This window comes from Trachypithecus francoisi, unplaced genomic scaffold, assembly GCF_009764315.1.
Source record: "Trachypithecus francoisi isolate TF-2019V2 unplaced genomic scaffold, Tfra_2.0 Lachesis_group7, whole genome shotgun sequence".
NCBI lineage: Eukaryota > Metazoa > Chordata > Mammalia > Primates > Cercopithecidae > Trachypithecus > Trachypithecus francoisi.
In genome coordinates, this window is record NW_022681472.1 from 100,049,194 (window position 1) to 100,065,404 (window position 16,211).

Below are 16,211 nucleotides of genomic sequence, written 5' to 3' on the forward strand. Positions count from 1 at the left end.
CCCAGCCCTATCCCCTTCTTCAGAGAGGCAGGCTGGCTAGCAGGTACACACCATCACTGCTGGTGTGGTTGGCATTCATGGAGCACATACCAGTGCCAGGCACAGAAGCAAGGTGTCACAGCACAGGTTCTGAGGTCACACTTGTGTCCCAGGGGCTTGCTGTGTGACCCAGGACATCACTGCCCTCCCTGAAACTCGGAGCCTTATTTGCGTATCTGAAAACATGCACTGTGAGAGGGCACTGAGAGGAAACAATGTAGAAGAACACGTCTCGGCCGGGCGCGGTGGCTCAAGCCTGTAATCCCAGCACTTTGGGAGGCCGAGACGGGCGGATAACGAGGTCAGGAGATCGAGACCATCCTGGCTAACACTGTGAAACCCCGTCTCTACTAAAAAATACAAAAAACTAGCCGGGCGACGTGGCGGGCGCCTATAGTCCCAGCTACTCGGGAGGCTGAGGCAGGAGAATGTCGTGAACCTGGAAGGCGGAGCTTGCAGTGAGCTGAGATCCGGCCACTGCACTCCAGCCCGGGCGACAGAGCGAGACTCCGTCTCAAAAAAAAAAAAAAGAAAAAAAAAAAAAAAGAACACGTCTCACCGTGCCTGTCAGAGAACGAGCACTCAAGTGAATGCTAGTACACCCACCCCTGTCCATGCTAGTGTCTCCAGCACACCCGTGTGTGCACAGGCCCTCAGGCTGATGACTGTCTTGTACCGGCGCAGTTGCCCCACTTTTTTTTGCGGGGGGGGGAGGGCAGAACGTGGTAAGGAGGAAATAAAGACAGTGGAGAAAAAGAAAAAATGGGCCAGGCATGGTGACTCACACCTGTAATCCCAGCACTTTGGGAGGCCAAGGTGGGTGGATCACGAGGTCAGGAGATCGAGACCATCCTGGCTAACACGGTCAAACCCCATCTCTACTAAAAATACAAAAAAATTAGCTGGGTGCGGTGGCGGGCGCCTGTAGTCCCAGCTACTCAGGAGGCTGAGGCAGGAGAATGGCGTGAACCTGGGAGGCGGAGCTTGCTGTGAGCCGAGATTGCGCCACCGCACTCCAGCCTGGGTGACAGAGTGAGACTCCGTCTCAAAAAATAAAAAGACGAAAAGGGGATGGAAAGAAGTGGTTGGGAAACATATGGGGAGAAGAACCTGAGAAGAAGGGGTGAGGAGAGGGAGTGGGGAAAAAAAGATGGTGGGAAGAAAAGATGTTCGAGTGAAGAACTTGGGGTGAGGGAGTGGGGAAGGAAGAAGGTGGCAGAGTGGGGAAGGAGGACTCGGGAGAACTTGGGGAGAGGAAGTGGGGGAAAACGATGGTAGGGAAAAGAACTTGAGCTGCAGTAGGGGCAGACCAGCAGACCGTAGGGCAAAAGGACAGATGGGAGGAGAAGCAGGGTCAGGGAGGAGAACCCCAGTTGCTCCACTTTACAGGTCTGGATGTAATTTATGCTGTGGGACAGCTTTCCTTAAAACTCAGCCTGAAACAAAAACTGCCAAGAACTGAGGGTCTGAGATTTTATTCTTTGTAGAAGCTCACGAGAAATCCTGTAGCTGCTCCATCTAGGAGGGGACGGCAGGCAGATTACTCACCGCGGTTGTCAGGGCCCTATCAATTACCTTTGTCCACCATTCCCATGATGCAGAGGCCCAGCAGGTGCAGGCACAGCTGAGAAATCTGGAGGTGAGGAGTGAGCCTGCTCTGTTGGGAGCTGGGGGGCCATTACCTCACCCTTCAGGTTTTCTGCTGCCAACACAACCTTGAGAAGTGGCCCAGGTGGACCATGGTGGGGGTTCTTGGCACATGCAGGAACATGGAGGTGTGACTGATGGCAGGTGGCTTGCAGTAATCTGCTCAAGGCATGATGCTTTTTTGCTGAAATTGAATTTTCATGTGAATCTGCTGCTCAACCCTAATCTAACAGACTGGTACCTTGTCCATTTGATTTTCTCACACAGCATCTAATTAAGGCTGATATTCACAGGCATGAGGCCAACAGCAAGACCTCAAGCCTGCCTCCACAGTCCTGGTCATTCAGGTATGAAGGAGTTCCGGGGGAACCTGCTGATTTTTGGTGCCACTGCCAATAATTACACAGAAATATTTGGGCCCCAAAGGCCCCCATCCCCAGTGGAGGGACACTTTGTGATCCCTTCCTCCCAAACATGTGGCCTAGAGGGACACAGGTCACGCCAGGGCTTGTGACTGCTGGCTTGGGTCATGCCGCACTGGTTAGGCATCATGGCAGTGTCACTGAGACGTTGCAGCCTCAGCTGCCTAACCCAAGAGCAACTTGGGAATTTGTATCAGGTTGAAACAGGTTGTGCTGGTCCATGTGTTTGCAAGTTCCAGAGCTTTCCCTGGTGGCAAAGGACACAGCAGAGTCCAGGGTGCTTGTGTCCCCATGAGTTTCATCTTTACAGCCTGTGGACGGGGATCTGACCCCTTGGTCGGGCTGAGTGACCACCAGCCGCTGCTACTTAGCTCAACACGCTGCGTGTGTTCCCAGACTACAGTGCTGCTCCTGGGGGGCAAAGCCCTGACTGGTGACCTCCCACCTGCCCCTACAGGGGCTCCTCCCGGTGTGCAAGGGCGATGGTGCTCTTCACAGCCACGAAATCAGTGTCCACTGTAACTCTGCCTCTTCTCCAGCCACGCCCTACCCACACTGGAACTTCTGTACATGCGGAGTATGTGTGCAACGTCCCTGCCTCAGGCTGCGTGGCTGCTGATGAGGGTCTTGGCAGGTAATGTGCTTAGCCAGGTAGTCGCCTTCAGGTCTAGCACAGGCATTGCTTTTTCTCTACTTCAGGCTTTCTGGGCTGCCCAACCATGGGACAAGAGCCAAGGCATCCACACGCACTACCTGCAGCTCCTGTTCCTGGCCTTTCAAACCCTGCTCTCAAAGACTCTGACCCTGCCTCCTCCTGGGCTCTCGTCATCTCCTCTTGGCCACTTCCTGGTTCATGATCAGGACAAAAGGAGGGGAACATCAGCCATATGGATGGTCTGAAAATTCCAGATTCTGCGCTAACCACACTGCTGTGTTCTTTCCACTAACAGCAACCAGCCAAAAGGGCTTCATGCTGCTTCAGCACCTGGATTCTCTCTGGACTGACATGGTCCTAGATCAGGGGTGGCAAACCAGGCAAACCATTCGCAGCTTTTTACGTTTCTGAATGGTTGGGGAGAAAATAAGAGACTTGTGACATTTGAAGACTATGTTAAAATCAAAGTTGTGCACAGTGTCCCTGGGCTTGGTGATGCCCAGGTGTCTTCATGGAGCCTCTGGCAGCTTCCCGGTTGCAGCATGTTTACCACACCAGCCAGAGCACCTTAACTTGGAAAATAACTTCATGCCTTCCAGCCACTGAAGGATTATTTTTTCCTCTCACCTTAGTGGTTTCTTCACCTAAATGTCACGGTACAACTGAGAATAAGGCAACTGGGTCAGTTCAACAGAAGTAAACCTAAAGTCCAACAATCCAGATTAGACATTAGCCACGGAGGGATGGGAGTCCTTTTTTTTTTTCTGAGATGGAGTCTCCCTCTGTCCCCCAGGCTGGAGTGCAGTGGCGCGATCTCGGCTCACTGCAAGCTTCGCCTCCCGGGTTCATACCATTCTCCTGCCTCAGCCTCCTTAGAAGCTGGGACTACACGTGCCTGCTACCACGCCCGGCTAATTTTTTTTTTTTTTGTATTTTTCGTAGAGATGGGGTTTCGCCGTGTTAGCCAGGATGGTCTCGATCTCCTGACCTCAGGTGATCCACCCGCCTCAGCCTCCCAGAGTGCTGGGATGACAGGTGTGAGTCACCGCGCCCGGCTGAGGAGGAGTCCTCTTCTGGCTGCAGGATGTGGAAACGACACATGTCCATGGGGCAGCTTGTTGAGAGCCAAGGCTGTGAGCACACGAGTTAAAATTCAAGCTGCTGCACAGCTTTGAGATCTGAGTATCACATGGAAGCATCCAGGCGGCCTGGCACACAGGCTGTGGTTCTTCTGTGGAGAGGGAGAGGAGGCCAGGTGGCCCCGGCACACAGGCTGTGGTGGTTCTATGCAGAGGGAGAGGAGGGGCTGCTCGGGGTAGTGCAGGTGCTGGACTATCCTGTGACCTGCTCACACAATTGTGCAATTTGGGCTTCAGGAAACTCAGCTGAAGAGTTTCCAGGCCAGGCGCGGTGGCTCACGCCTGTAATCCCAGCCCTTTGGGAGGCCAAGGAAGGCTCACGTGAGCCCAGGAGTTGGGAGGCTGCAGTGAGCTGTGATCGCACCACTGCACTCCAGCCTACGGGACAGAGTGAGGCCATCTCCACAATATATAAATAAATAAAAACATTTTGGGTTTCTGTTTTGGAGACAATAAATTATAACCTAGGCCTAGAATTGCTTTTTATCTCAACTATCAAAATAGTCTTCAATTTATGACACTGAATTGAAACTATTTGGAGCTTTCTGGAAGCTTCACAAAGTGGAGCAGAGCAAGGGCCGGGCCCAGGCCATTTTATAAATCCCCAAGTCCCCGGTGCATGCAGCTGGACTCAAGAGTCCCAGAAATGTTTGCTGAAAGAATGAGTGATGCAGCCGGGGAGGTATCCAGGCTTTGAGCTCAGGACAGTGCCGCAGGAGCGGGAACTCACTAGCAAGTTTCCACAGAGAGCTAAGGCCCAGAAAACCAAGGGAGTAATTTCCCAGATGCAGACATCTGTTCTCTATGCAAGGCCTTGCGCAAACCATGGGGACAAAGATGGGCAGAGCCAACCCCTGCCCTGGAGTCCAGGTCTAATGGAGACTGACCACTGACAAGGATGGACAGGTGCTCTGCATTGGAGGGGTCCAGTGGGCTCATGGGGTTGGCCCCAACCATGCCTGGCCTAAGAATGGTTTTTAAATGGAAAAAAGTACTTTGTGACACATGAAATTAAAATTTCATGACTGGGTGCGGTGGCTCATTGCTGTAATACCAGCACTTTGGGAGGCCGAGGTGGGCAGAACAACAGAGCCCAGGAATTCAAGACCAGCCTGGGCAACATGATGAAACCCCATCTCTCCAAAAAATACGAAAATTAGCTGGGCGTGGTGTGGTGTGCCTGTGAGCCCAGGAGGTTGAGGCTACAGTGAGCATGATCATGCCACTGCATTCCAGACTGGATGACGGGGAGACCTTGTCTCAAAAAAAAGGAAAATTTCAATATCCATTAAAAAAATGTTATTGGAGGCCAGGCTTAGTGGCTCATGCCTGTAATCCCAGCACTTTGGGAGGCCGAGGGGGGTGGATCACCTGAGGTCAGGAGTTCAAGACCAGCCTGGCCAACATGGTGAAACCCTGTCTCTACTAAAAATACAAAAATTAGCTGGGCGTGGTAGTAGGCGCCTATAATCCCAGCTGTTTGGGAGGCTGAGGCAGGAGAATTGCTTGAACCTGGGAGGCAGAGGTTGATCGTGCCACTGCACACCAGCCTAGGCAACAAGAGTGGAACTCCCATCTCAAAAAAAAGAAGTATTGGAACACAGCCATATCTATTTGTTTACGTATTGTGTGACTGCTTTCAAGCCATGATGGCAGGGTGGACAGAAACTTCATGGCCCACAAAATCTAAAATGTTTACTCTCTTGCCCTTTGTGGGAAGAGTTTGCTCACTGCTGAGCCAGAGGAAGTGGCCTCTAAGTCTGCTCCATGCTGCAGGGATCTCAAGTCCAACTGGATCATGTCTGCCCTGATTAAAACCCCACTGCTCCCCTTGCCCCAGTGGAATGACCAAAATCCTGTGTCTGGCCTTGAGGGCAGCTGCTGTCCCTGCACTTGCCCTCTCTGTCCCTCACTCCCCTGCACTCAGGCAGTGCCAGCCCCAGTCCCGGGAATGGCTCACTCCCCTGCCTGTGCCTCACAAGCTGTCTTTTCATGGCTGTGTCTTGGTTTGCCTGGGTCCCCGCTTGAGACAAGCCCAAGCGTTCACAGATGAATTGAGGCAAACACAGATTCCCAATGAGAGATGGTGAGAGGTCAGCCTGAGGACTGAGGGCAGGTCTCTGGGCTCCACACAGGCTTTGCAAAGCAGCTGGGAGAAGCAGAAGGATGGGGCTGTCCCTAAAGCTGCTGTCCCTGCAGGGCCAGGGCTGGTGAGTGAGAAAGGCAACATGGTCTCAGCTGCCACAGCCCCAGCCACATCCACATCTGGAGACAGAGAATGCAGGAAGTGGCTGGTCATATTCCTGACCCGAAGACAGTGGTAGGGACAGTGCCTTCGGGGAGACAGGAGGGCTGTACCTGAAACTCAGTGAGGGTGGGACGAAGTCGAGTGAACGACTAGATGGCAGTAGCCACAAGTATGCGCCTTGGAGGGCACCTGGGCCCCTCCAAGAGTCTGCTGACCCCGCCCCCAGATACTCTTCTGCACCCCGACATGTCAGAACTGCCCATGGAGGATGAGGAAGAAATCCAGGCTAGTGGCGGAGACAAACCAAAAACTGCGACAAGACAAACAGCCAAGCAACCCCAGGCACTCAAAGACAAGGGGAGGTTTCTCCGCAGAGAACAGACCAAACATGGTCCAGAAGTGCTGCATGGAGGCAGGGGCAGTCAGCTGGAACCCAGTTGACCGAAAATGGCTCTGCAAAGACAGCCCCAAGGCCCCTCCTGGAACACAGTTATGCTGGAAGCTGCAAAGCTGGCTACAACCCCTGCACACACCTGCCCTAGAGGCACCCGGGAGAGGTCCCTGCCACCAAGTCCACCCTGGTGACAACCTCTCTGCTAGGCTCTAGCCTCCTCCCTTGCACCCCTCCACATAGCAGCCAATCACCAGATCATGTCTCTCCTTTGCTGAAAACCCTCAAAAGGGCTCCTCTGTCACTCAGAATTGAGCCAAAGTCTTTAAAAGGCCCTAGGGCCCTGACTTCTGTACCCTCCCCAACATCACCTCCCCTCAATGATCACCACCTACTTGGCTGCAGCCAGGTAGGCCTTAAGCACATTAGGCCTCCCCACGCTGGCCGCCTGTGCACCGTCCTCCTTACCTTGTGCTGCCCCTCTCAGAGCGCTGTGCCCCTTGCTCCTTCAAGTCCTCGCTCAGATGTCACACCCTCAAGGAAGGTCACCCCATCAGCACACAGACCCCACCCTATTTGCTGCATCCCATCCCATCCTCTGATGAGCTATTCCAGTAAATTTTTATTATTTATTTTACAATGTTTCCCCTCCCCTCAGCCCCACTAGAATGTCAGCTCTGTGGGGTCAGGGATTTAAGGCAGAAGAATGAAAATGCCCAACCTAAAATACAAGATCTACAAAAGCACCTGGCTACATGGGGCCAGGCTGAGCAACTGTATGGTGTCTACAAAGGGCCTCAACCTGGCCACATAGCCACGCCCAGCAGCAAAGACAAATGTACAGGGAAAGGGAGGGTGTGAGCTTAACACCCACCTAGAGAAACATGTTTACAGCTGCTTTACTTCCAAAAAAGAAAAAAAGGCATAGCTCTCTTTTTCAATTAAACAGAAGACTACAAGCCGGGCGTGGTGGCTCAAGCCTGTAATCCCAGCACTTTGGGAGGCCGAGACGGGCGGATCACGAGGTCAGGAGATCGAGACCATCCTGGCTAACACGGTGAAACCCCGTCTCTACTAAAAAATACAGAAAACTAGCTGGGCGAGGTGGCGGGCGCCTGTAGTCCCAGCTACTCGGGAGGCTGAGGCAGGAGAATGGCGTAAACCCGGGAGGCGGAGCTTGCAGTGAGCTGAGATCCGGCCACTGCACTCCAGCCTGGGCGACAGAGCGAAACTCCGTCTCAAAAAAAAAAAAAAAAAAAAAAGCAGAAGACTACATAATTATGTTCAAACACTCTCACTTAAGAGCCTGCCTCATGGCAAGGACAGAGCTGTCCGGGGAGAGTCAGCTGCACTTTGCCACCATCTCAGGTGCCTGTCCAAGCCTGACCTGACTGGGACTGGCCAAGTGAGGGGTCAGTCCTGCAGTCTGCGCTCACACCGCTTCTCCAGATCTGCCATCTCCTTTAGGACCAGAGCCACGCTGTACCGCAGCTCCTGGAATTTGGCTGTGGGGACCTCGAAGCGGTATGCTGACCCATCTGAAAGCTTCAGCTGCATCAGGACGCTGGGCTGCAGGGAGCGAGCCAGGGCACTGGTGGAGATTGCTACATCCACCCGCCACCGAAAGTCAGCAACATGGGGCAGCCAGGCCCCCTGCTGCTGGGCCACGGAATCAAGGAGGGGCCGCTGGCTCCCAAATACCACGCTGGCCAAGTCCCCGACCAGGTCTTGGGGGATGCAGAGCTCCTGGAGCTGGTCCCTGAAGGTGTCAGGCTTCAGGCTGGCAGGGGGCAGACGGAGGGCTTGCTGGAGCAGCGTGTGCATGCCTGCCAACAGGACACCCAGCCGCTCCTCCGGCAGGTCGGCGCTGACCCGAAGACGCTGCACAGCCTCTCGGCAGTCCTCCCCCTGCAGGCTGCTGACCACAAGCTTCAGCAACTTTCTGAACGTGCTCCTGTCTAGGTCCCCTAGTAGCCGGGCCATTGCTGCCACCTCTGGAGGAAGCTGGGCCCCCAAGAAACTCACTCGGCCACTGTGACTATCACCAGGATGATGCAAGTACGGAGCTGCAGCCCCCACGGCAGACATTGTTGCTGCTTCCTCCTTGATCAGCCAGCCCAGGAGGTCGGTCCCAGATGCAGATGCCTAGAGTGGGGCAGGGGGAGAAGACCAGTGACTCTCACATCCTTTGGGCCAGCGAGTGAGGGTTGATATGGTCCCCATCATCAGGATGCTGACAGTGTGAACTACCAATGACAGTCAGTGCTGGCGAGGTGGCCCTGGGAGCAGGTGGCAGAGGGGTCCATGACAGTCCCAGGAGGAGTGGAGGCCTCCCAGAAGAAGTGACATCTAAGGCATGAAGGGCAAGCAGGAATTGGCAGAGAAGTCGCGGAGCAGGGAGGAGGACCAGGAAACAGCACAAGTTCTCCAAATAAGTTAACAGATGAAAGAATGAACTAGGGGAAAGGTCCAGGGAACATAGGGACATGGGCAGCTGGCGCCACGGACCACACTGAGACCATTTAACTATTCAACCTTGAATCCTTCACAACAGCAGGCAAGAAGAAATACCATTCCTACCTGACAGGGAGATAAGACTCAAGGCCAGGTGCAGTGGCTCCAGCCTGAAATCTCAGCACTTTGTGAGGGTGAGGCCAGCGGACTGCTTGAGCCCAGGAGTTGGAGACAAACCTGGGCATCATAGCAAGGCCCCGTTTCTACAAAAAATTTAAAAAACCAGCCAGGCGTGGTGGTGCACGTCTGTAGTCCCAGCTACTCAGAAAGCTGAGGACAGAGGATCCCTTGGGTCATGGCTGCAGTGAGGCGAAATCGAGCCACTGCACACCAGCCTGGACAACACAGCGAGATGCTGTGAGGAAGGAAGCACGGAAGAAAGGGAAGGAGAGGAGAGAGGGAGGGAGAAAGAAAAGAAAAGTAAAAAGAAATCAAAGCTGTAAACACAGCTGCCAAAATCAAGGACTGGAGCCTAGACCTGTCTATTCAGAAGTCCCAGCGGTTTCCACCACAGCCCTCAACCCCCGGGCTGGAGGCGCTGAGCAACGGGTGGCAACAGAGGCAAGTGCCGCATCTAAAGAGGGTGCCAGGCACCTGATGGGGGAGCGCAGCAGCACAAGCACCTGCTCACCTCAGCACAACAGGGGCTGGGGCAGAGCTCGGCGGGGCACAGCTGCTGTCCTCAAGGCACTTGTCAGGCCACTGCACAGCGCTGGGGGAATCCAGGGAGCTCCTCAGGGGCTTCACGGCGCCCCCATTCTCCCTGAAAGTCAAGGACCACCCACTGCCAACTCCTTCACCGCCCCGCCAGCACCAGCAGCGCCTTCCTACTCCAAAGGGCCATCCGGGAAGGCCTCCGAGCTGCCCGCTTCCGGTCACGCGGCTTGGCAGGCCAGGTTCGCACCCCAACTCCGTACCCGCGGTTCTGATGGGGGCACGGGGGCCTTGGTGCACAGAGTTGAGCGCCCGTCGCCGCCCCCACGGTTCGGGGCCAACCTACTGGCAGGCGCCCCTCCGCGGAAAAACCCCGCAGTATGGAGAGCTCCCCGGACACAGCGGCGAAGCAGCCTTTCCTAGGCCCGCACCCCCAGCCGGGGAGGGAGACTCCACCCGACTCCACCCAACGCTCCCGCGGTCCGCGTGGCCCCCAGCACCTGGCTCCAGCAATCCCCAGCTGATGCAGCCAAAAGCGGGCCTCGTCCCCGGAAGCGCCCGGAGGGCCACTTCCGGGTCGCTCTAGGAAAGCAGCAAGGACCGCCCCACTGTGGTCCGCTGGCCCGAGGGGCGGAGCCGAGACCTCGCCAGGCCCCGCCCCCTCCCCGCCCGGGTGAGTCAGGAGTCGCCGCCTCGGGGTCCCAGGCCTAGTTCTAGACAGAAGGCGGTGTTTTGTTTCCGTTTCTGAGGTAGAAACTGCAGCCTGGGCCCGCGTCTCCCTCCCCGCTCGCGCAGAGGAGGGTAAAGCGGCAGACGCCTCCCGTGGTCGGGGTCAGAATTCCACTCACCTGAGGCTGAGGCGCTCGCTGGCTTTCGTCGGCTCCGGGTGGGCGGCGGGGAACGGCGGGACCTTGCGGATCAGCGCGGAGCGGAGCCGCGCGGGCGTCCCTGGCCCGCGTGCGAGGTCTGCGCCTCCAGGGTTTTGAGAGCTGCCCCGTTTCCCCTCAGGTCGGGTGGCGGCCGGCTCGGGTGACTCCGTTCCGCCTTGGGCTGCTCTGTTGGGCCCTAGTGCAGGAGCTTGGTCCGAAACAATGGCCTCCCATACGTTTGTTTAACATTTATTTTACTATAGTGAAAAATAATGTGCCAAAATCATTGAATTGTATAAAATGGGTGAATTTATATAGTATGTGAATTATAGCCCAATAAATTTTTTTTTTTTTTAAGACTGAAAAGAAGGGAAGCAACCTAATTAAATGGGCAGAAGATTTGAGTGGACATCAAGAAGATACAAAGTGAGTAATGGGTACGTGAAGCCTTCAGCATCATTGGCTATTAGAGAAATGTGAATTGAAGCCACAGGGAGGTGCCATTTCATACCATTAGAAGGGTTATAACAAAAATGACAGGCTGGGCGTGGTGGCTCACGCCTGTAATCCCAGCACTTTGGGAGGCCGAGGCGGGCAGCCAGATCTCAGGAGAACTCTATCATGAGCACATAACTTAAGAGTATGGCAGTGAACCATTCCTGAAAAGCCACCCCCACGATCCGATCACCTCCCACCAGGCCCCACCTCCAGCACTGGGGATTACCTTTCAGCATGAGATTCGGGCAGGGACACAGATGCAAACCACATCTGCCATACAATGGAATAGTGTTCAATAACAAATAGGAGTGGAGACTGGGTGTGGTGGCTCATGCCTATAATCCCAGTACTTTATGAGGACTAGGTGGGAGAACCACTTTACCAGCCTGGGCGACATATCACGGCTTCATTTTTATAAAAAATTTAAAAAGCCAGGTGTGGTGGTGTGCACCTGTAGCAGGGGTCCCCAACCCTCAGGCTATGGACCACTACAGTTCAGTGGCCTGTTAGGAACTGGCCTCACAGCAGGAGGTGAGGGCAGCCTATAGTCCCAGCTACTTGAGAGGCAGAGTGAAGACCCCTTGAGTCCAGGAATTTGAGACCAGCCTGGGGAACATGGCAAGACTCCATTTCTAAAACAAAACAAAACAAATCAAGTCTAAAAACCATGCTGAGGGAGGATTGTTTAAAGGGAATGGATCTGGGAAGTTTAGAAAGAGACTACGTCTGTAAAGTGTTATTTCCCTTTAAAATATGTGAAGCAAAAAGGTGAAGTGCTATCATTTGTGAGGTCAGGGCAGTGGTTACATGGCAGACCCACCCCCTCCGAAGTGAGGAGAGCCAGGAACCTGGGGGTGAGTTTTGGAGACAGTTCCCACCCAAAGGCCAGAGTGCCTGGATAACTCTCATCCTATTGTAGCAGGACGAGCTGCAGACAGAAGTTCTCAGACACCAGGTTAAAGAAGGACGAGGTTTTATTGGGCCGGGAGCTTTGGCAGACTTGTGTCTGAAGAGCCAAGCTCCTTGAAAAAGAAATTATTGGCCCTTTTAAGAGCTTACAACTCTAAAGGGTCCACATGAAAGGGTTATTATGATAGATCGGGCAAGCGTGGAGAACGTGACTGGGGGCTACATGCATCAACAGAACAGAAAGTTTTACAGTGCTTTCTTATGCAATGTCTGGAATTTACAGATAACACAAGCAGTTCAGGTTAGAGGTTGATATTATTATTATATTATTTTTAACCACCAGGGCTGGGTGATGGTGCCAAGGTCATCTCGCTATTTATCTTCTGTTTCCTTCTTTTGTTTTCTCCCTCTTCTCCTTTTAAACTAAGACACGGGGAGAGGAGGGCAGCATGAGAAGTGGTGGTCTCCTTCCTTACTATGATCAACATTTGTAAGTTAATTTAGCTTGAAACAATTTCAAGCTTAGCTAAAAGGTTGCATGAATAGTGCACCTTCCCAGAGACCCCCATTCAAGGGTCACCAGGTGTCCCTGCAATGTCTCTGAAGGAAAATACCCTGTTACCTGGCAAGAGTGGTGTCATCTTGAAGCAAAATCACTGTGGTGGCCGATGTTAGACTCCTGCATACCAAGGTCCTCACACAAGGCCTGTAGCATTGATAACCCCTCAGAAAGATGCTTATCTAACTTCCCCAGCAGTCAGGAATTTTGCAAGAAAGTCTGAGGCATCACCAGCTGCACGTTTTTACCAAAAATCTTGCTATATAAAGGATGCTTTCTGGAGGGCAGGTGCAGGGATCCACTGTCTTGTGGCTGCCCGAGATACTACTTCTGTTCATAAGTCTCTATTAAATGTTTCTTTCTGAGAAACTGCATTTGTCAGCCTCTTTTTTCAGCCTCTCAGCTCCCTCAGCCTTTGGGGGTAGGTTTGTGTGACCTGCTCACTGTGGAGCAATCCCTCAGAGCATGAGGACTCGGCTGAGGGTCACGAGTTGCACCCACTTGTCCTATTTCTTGTCTCCTTCAATCTAGAACAGCCTTTCCATCCCCTGGACTTTCAGGACCCTGAAGTTTAATGTTTATATGCAGTCATTATGGAAAATGTTTCTCAAATTATCATCATTCTCTTGGTCAAAGCAGTGATAGAGCCTGCCCAGATTCAAGAAGACATTGCTCCTGCTCTCAACGGGAGGGACGCCAAAGAACCTGTGGCATCCTCAGTCAGCCACAGCAGACACCTTGGTGGTAACTCGGGCAAGAAGCACCAACACCTGCGAAAGCCAGGTGTCTCCAGGGCCTGAGGCTCAGGATATTTACACAGTGTCAAAACATCACCATGCAATGTAATTATTATTAATTACAAAAGGGAATAAGGTAACTTCACAAGAGACAAACCAGGCAAACAGCACCCTGGCCAAATGATCTAAGATAAAACCACTAATGCATAAACTAATGCCATTCTCCAACTGTCAGCTGTGGTGGGAAGACATCACTGCACAGCTGCCCGAGACACTTCCACCCAAACTTCTCTCCACTGGGTGTCAAGCTTGAAGCCATCTGATGGCCCATCCGTCTTCCTGGTTACCTCACTATTTTCTATCCCAGGCATTTCTCTGAACAAGACGTTTGCATCCTTAATCCTATCTTGAGGTCTTCTTTTTGGAGGACCCGGACCAACACAAATGAGCCTGAAGCAGCTTGAGAAAACCAGTGATCAGATGGACATTTGGAACTGGCCCACCCACCATCTGCAGGTGAAGAAGGTGCTGTTCTGGTTAGGAGGTGAGGCACTGACAGTCCCTGGCACAAGGTGAGGCTCCACTGCTAAGCTTTCCCTTGTGACCTGGGAAAATGTCTCAGCAGAAGGGAGTCTGTGCAAGGGACAATGATGCAGGCATTTGAAAGGTGCAAGGATGGCCGGATCCCGGAGCAAGGCTGCACCACCTGCAGCAGAGAATAGAACACTTGTCTATTGGACCCCAAATGGCCCTGCATCCACACACGCTTCCAGTATGAGCTGAGCTCTGTCAGGCCTCCCCAGGCACGAAGTCAGGCAGCCCAGCAGCATCCATCAGAATGTGGCAATGGCATGGCCAGGATGACATCCACGCAGGGCCAGAGCACCAGAGTGAGCTGAGGGAGCAGGCAGCCCAGCCCACATGCCTCCCTCAGCTCAAGCCTATGGCTGCACATGGCACACGTGACATGCAGCTCAAGTCTATAGCTGCAGCGGGTTCCTGCGTGGCTGATGGAGGGTGATTTGTAGATGGATGGGCTCATCTCAGATTTGTAGATGGATGGGCACACGTGAAATGGACAGCAGCACCTGTATTACTGCCACTCTCAAGGGTGGGAAGGAAAACCTTCCCAGTGGGCAGAACTGCAGGCAGCATGCCCAGCCACCCCATGTCTGCAAACAGAAGTGGCCTGAGATGAGAATGCCCAGACTTCTGGGCAGTGGCCTTGTGTCCCCACCTTCTGTGGGGGCCAGAAGGAAAAGGAGCCTGCAGACCAGGTCTGGGTTGAGGCAGTGGTGAACACACAGGAGGGCACAGAGTGGGAAGGTGTTTGCACATATCAGTGCCCAGCAAGGCATCCAGCACATGAGGCACTGAGCAGCCAAGCAGACAAAATCACTTGCCAGTGGACACCAGTCCTCACCGCCAGCCACTCTGGAGCGTGAAAGGGGTGACCCTGGTGACAAAAATGAAGATTCCATATGGAAGACCTCCTTCACCCTGGGTCTCATGTTGCTGGGCGCAGTGGTTCATGCCTGTAATTCCAGCACATTGGGAGGCCGAGGCAGGAGGAGGAGCATGAACTCCCTTACCAGGGCCTGTCTGGCAGCTGCCACCTCTGGATGTCCAAATTGTCCATAACAGAGTGGACGCCATCATGCCCTTTCTATCCTGGAAAGGCTGGCCGTTTGTTCTCACACGGATGGATGCCTATTTCAGGTACTAGCTGACCTTTCCTACAGAGCCTCAGCCCACACCACTGCCTGGGGCTTAGGTTGTTTCATTCAGAGGCATGAATCCTCACACAGCAGCATCCTAGTGGGACCCACTGGTACCTGTATTGTAGCAGCCAGCCTCACGCAACTCTGCACTGGCCTTCTAGAGGCTCAGCTGAAGCAGCAGCATGGAGAAGATGCTCTGAAAGGATGGCACCGTCCTTTGGGATGCCATACATTAATTTGGATACTTTTTATGGTACTGTGTTCCCAACAGAAAGAACACATGAGTCTGGGAAACAGATTTGAAGCAGGAGTGGCCCAACTCACCCAAATTCTCCCATAACCTACTGGGAGATTTTGTGTTTCCTCTCTACATGGTTCTGGACTTTGTAGGGTTGGAGGTCCAGTGCCCCAGGAGCACACAACAAGGATCCCACTGAATAAGCTACAGCTGCTGCAAGGATGTTTGAGCTTCTCAAACCCAGGGACCCACCAGGTCTGCTGTGTTGATAGTTGTAATTTTAGATGAGTAATGAACAGAAAAGAAGAGAACATTTCAGCCCTGAGACCAATTCCAGTGATGAGGACTATAGCTAATCCAACTAACCACTTCCTTCTGAGTTTCTTTTCAGGAAGAAAGACCATGGGAACCAGGGTTTTCTGAATTGATAAGAATTAGAACTGGCTGGGTGTAGTGGCTTACACCTGAAATCCCAGCACTTTGGGAGGCTGAGGCAGGAGGATGGCTTGAGTCCTGGAGTTTGAGACCAGCCCAAGCAACATGGCAAAACCCTGTGTCTACAAAAAATATAAAAAATTAGCCAGGCATGGTGGCACATGCCTGTATTCCCAGCTACTCGGGAGACTGCGGCAGAGGATTGCTTGAGCCTAGGAGGTGGAGTTTGCGATGACCTGAGATTGCACCACTGCACTCCAGCCTGGGTGATGTTAGGTTTTGAAGGGAAGGTGAGGGTTAAAGAATGACACACACACACACACAGAGAGGGCGGCTTAACAGCAACACAGGTATGTTGCAAAAACCTGTGGAGATGGGAGACGAGCTTTGTGCCAGAGCCCGTTGCTACTTACAGGCTGCGGCAATTTATAGGCCTGCGTGGGAGGGGTCGGGGCTGGGGGGCATGGCCTGCTTCCTGGGAAAATGTTGATAACATGTTCTCAGGATGAGGCGGTTCTGGCCCTTGTTCCGGCAGA

At 53.3% G+C, this 16,211-nt stretch overlaps 1 protein-coding gene and 1 long non-coding RNA gene across 6 annotated transcripts in view; one reads left to right on the forward strand and one right to left on the reverse strand.

The window, feature by feature from the left end:
• Positions 1 to 7,804: 7,804 nt before the first annotated feature.
• On the reverse strand, positions 7,805 to 10,913 carry COMMD5 (COMM domain containing 5). 4 transcript variants are annotated; one of them, XM_033203475.1, is made up of 3 exons: positions 10,210 to 10,323; positions 9,687 to 9,818; positions 7,805 to 8,686 (listed from the first exon to the last, which is right to left on the reverse strand). In XM_033203475.1, the coding sequence occupies exon 3, from the start codon at positions 8,627 to 8,629 to the stop codon at positions 7,955 to 7,957; it is 675 nt and encodes a 224-aa protein (XP_033059366.1). In that variant the 5' UTR covers positions 8,630 to 8,686; positions 9,687 to 9,818; positions 10,210 to 10,323; the 3' UTR covers positions 7,805 to 7,954. The 4 variants fall into 4 exon arrangements, with proteins under 4 accessions (XP_033059366.1, XP_033059367.1, XP_033059368.1 ...); XM_033203476.1 differs by having other exon boundaries at positions 9,687 to 9,767; positions 10,210 to 10,286; XM_033203477.1 differs by lacking the exons at positions 9,687 to 9,818; positions 10,210 to 10,323 and adding an exon at positions 10,558 to 10,913.
• Positions 10,264 to 16,211, forward strand: part of LOC117079512 — a 45,202-nt gene continuing 39,254 nt past the window's right edge. Inside the window, exons 1-2 of one of the 2 annotated variants that reach the window (XR_004435481.1) lie at positions 10,264 to 10,382; positions 10,937 to 11,004. This is a non-coding gene — a long non-coding RNA (uncharacterized LOC117079512). Of the gene's footprint in view, positions 10,383 to 10,402; positions 10,459 to 10,936; positions 11,005 to 16,211 lie in introns of those variants that run through there. The other variant, XR_004435482.1, reaches the window with a different exon arrangement.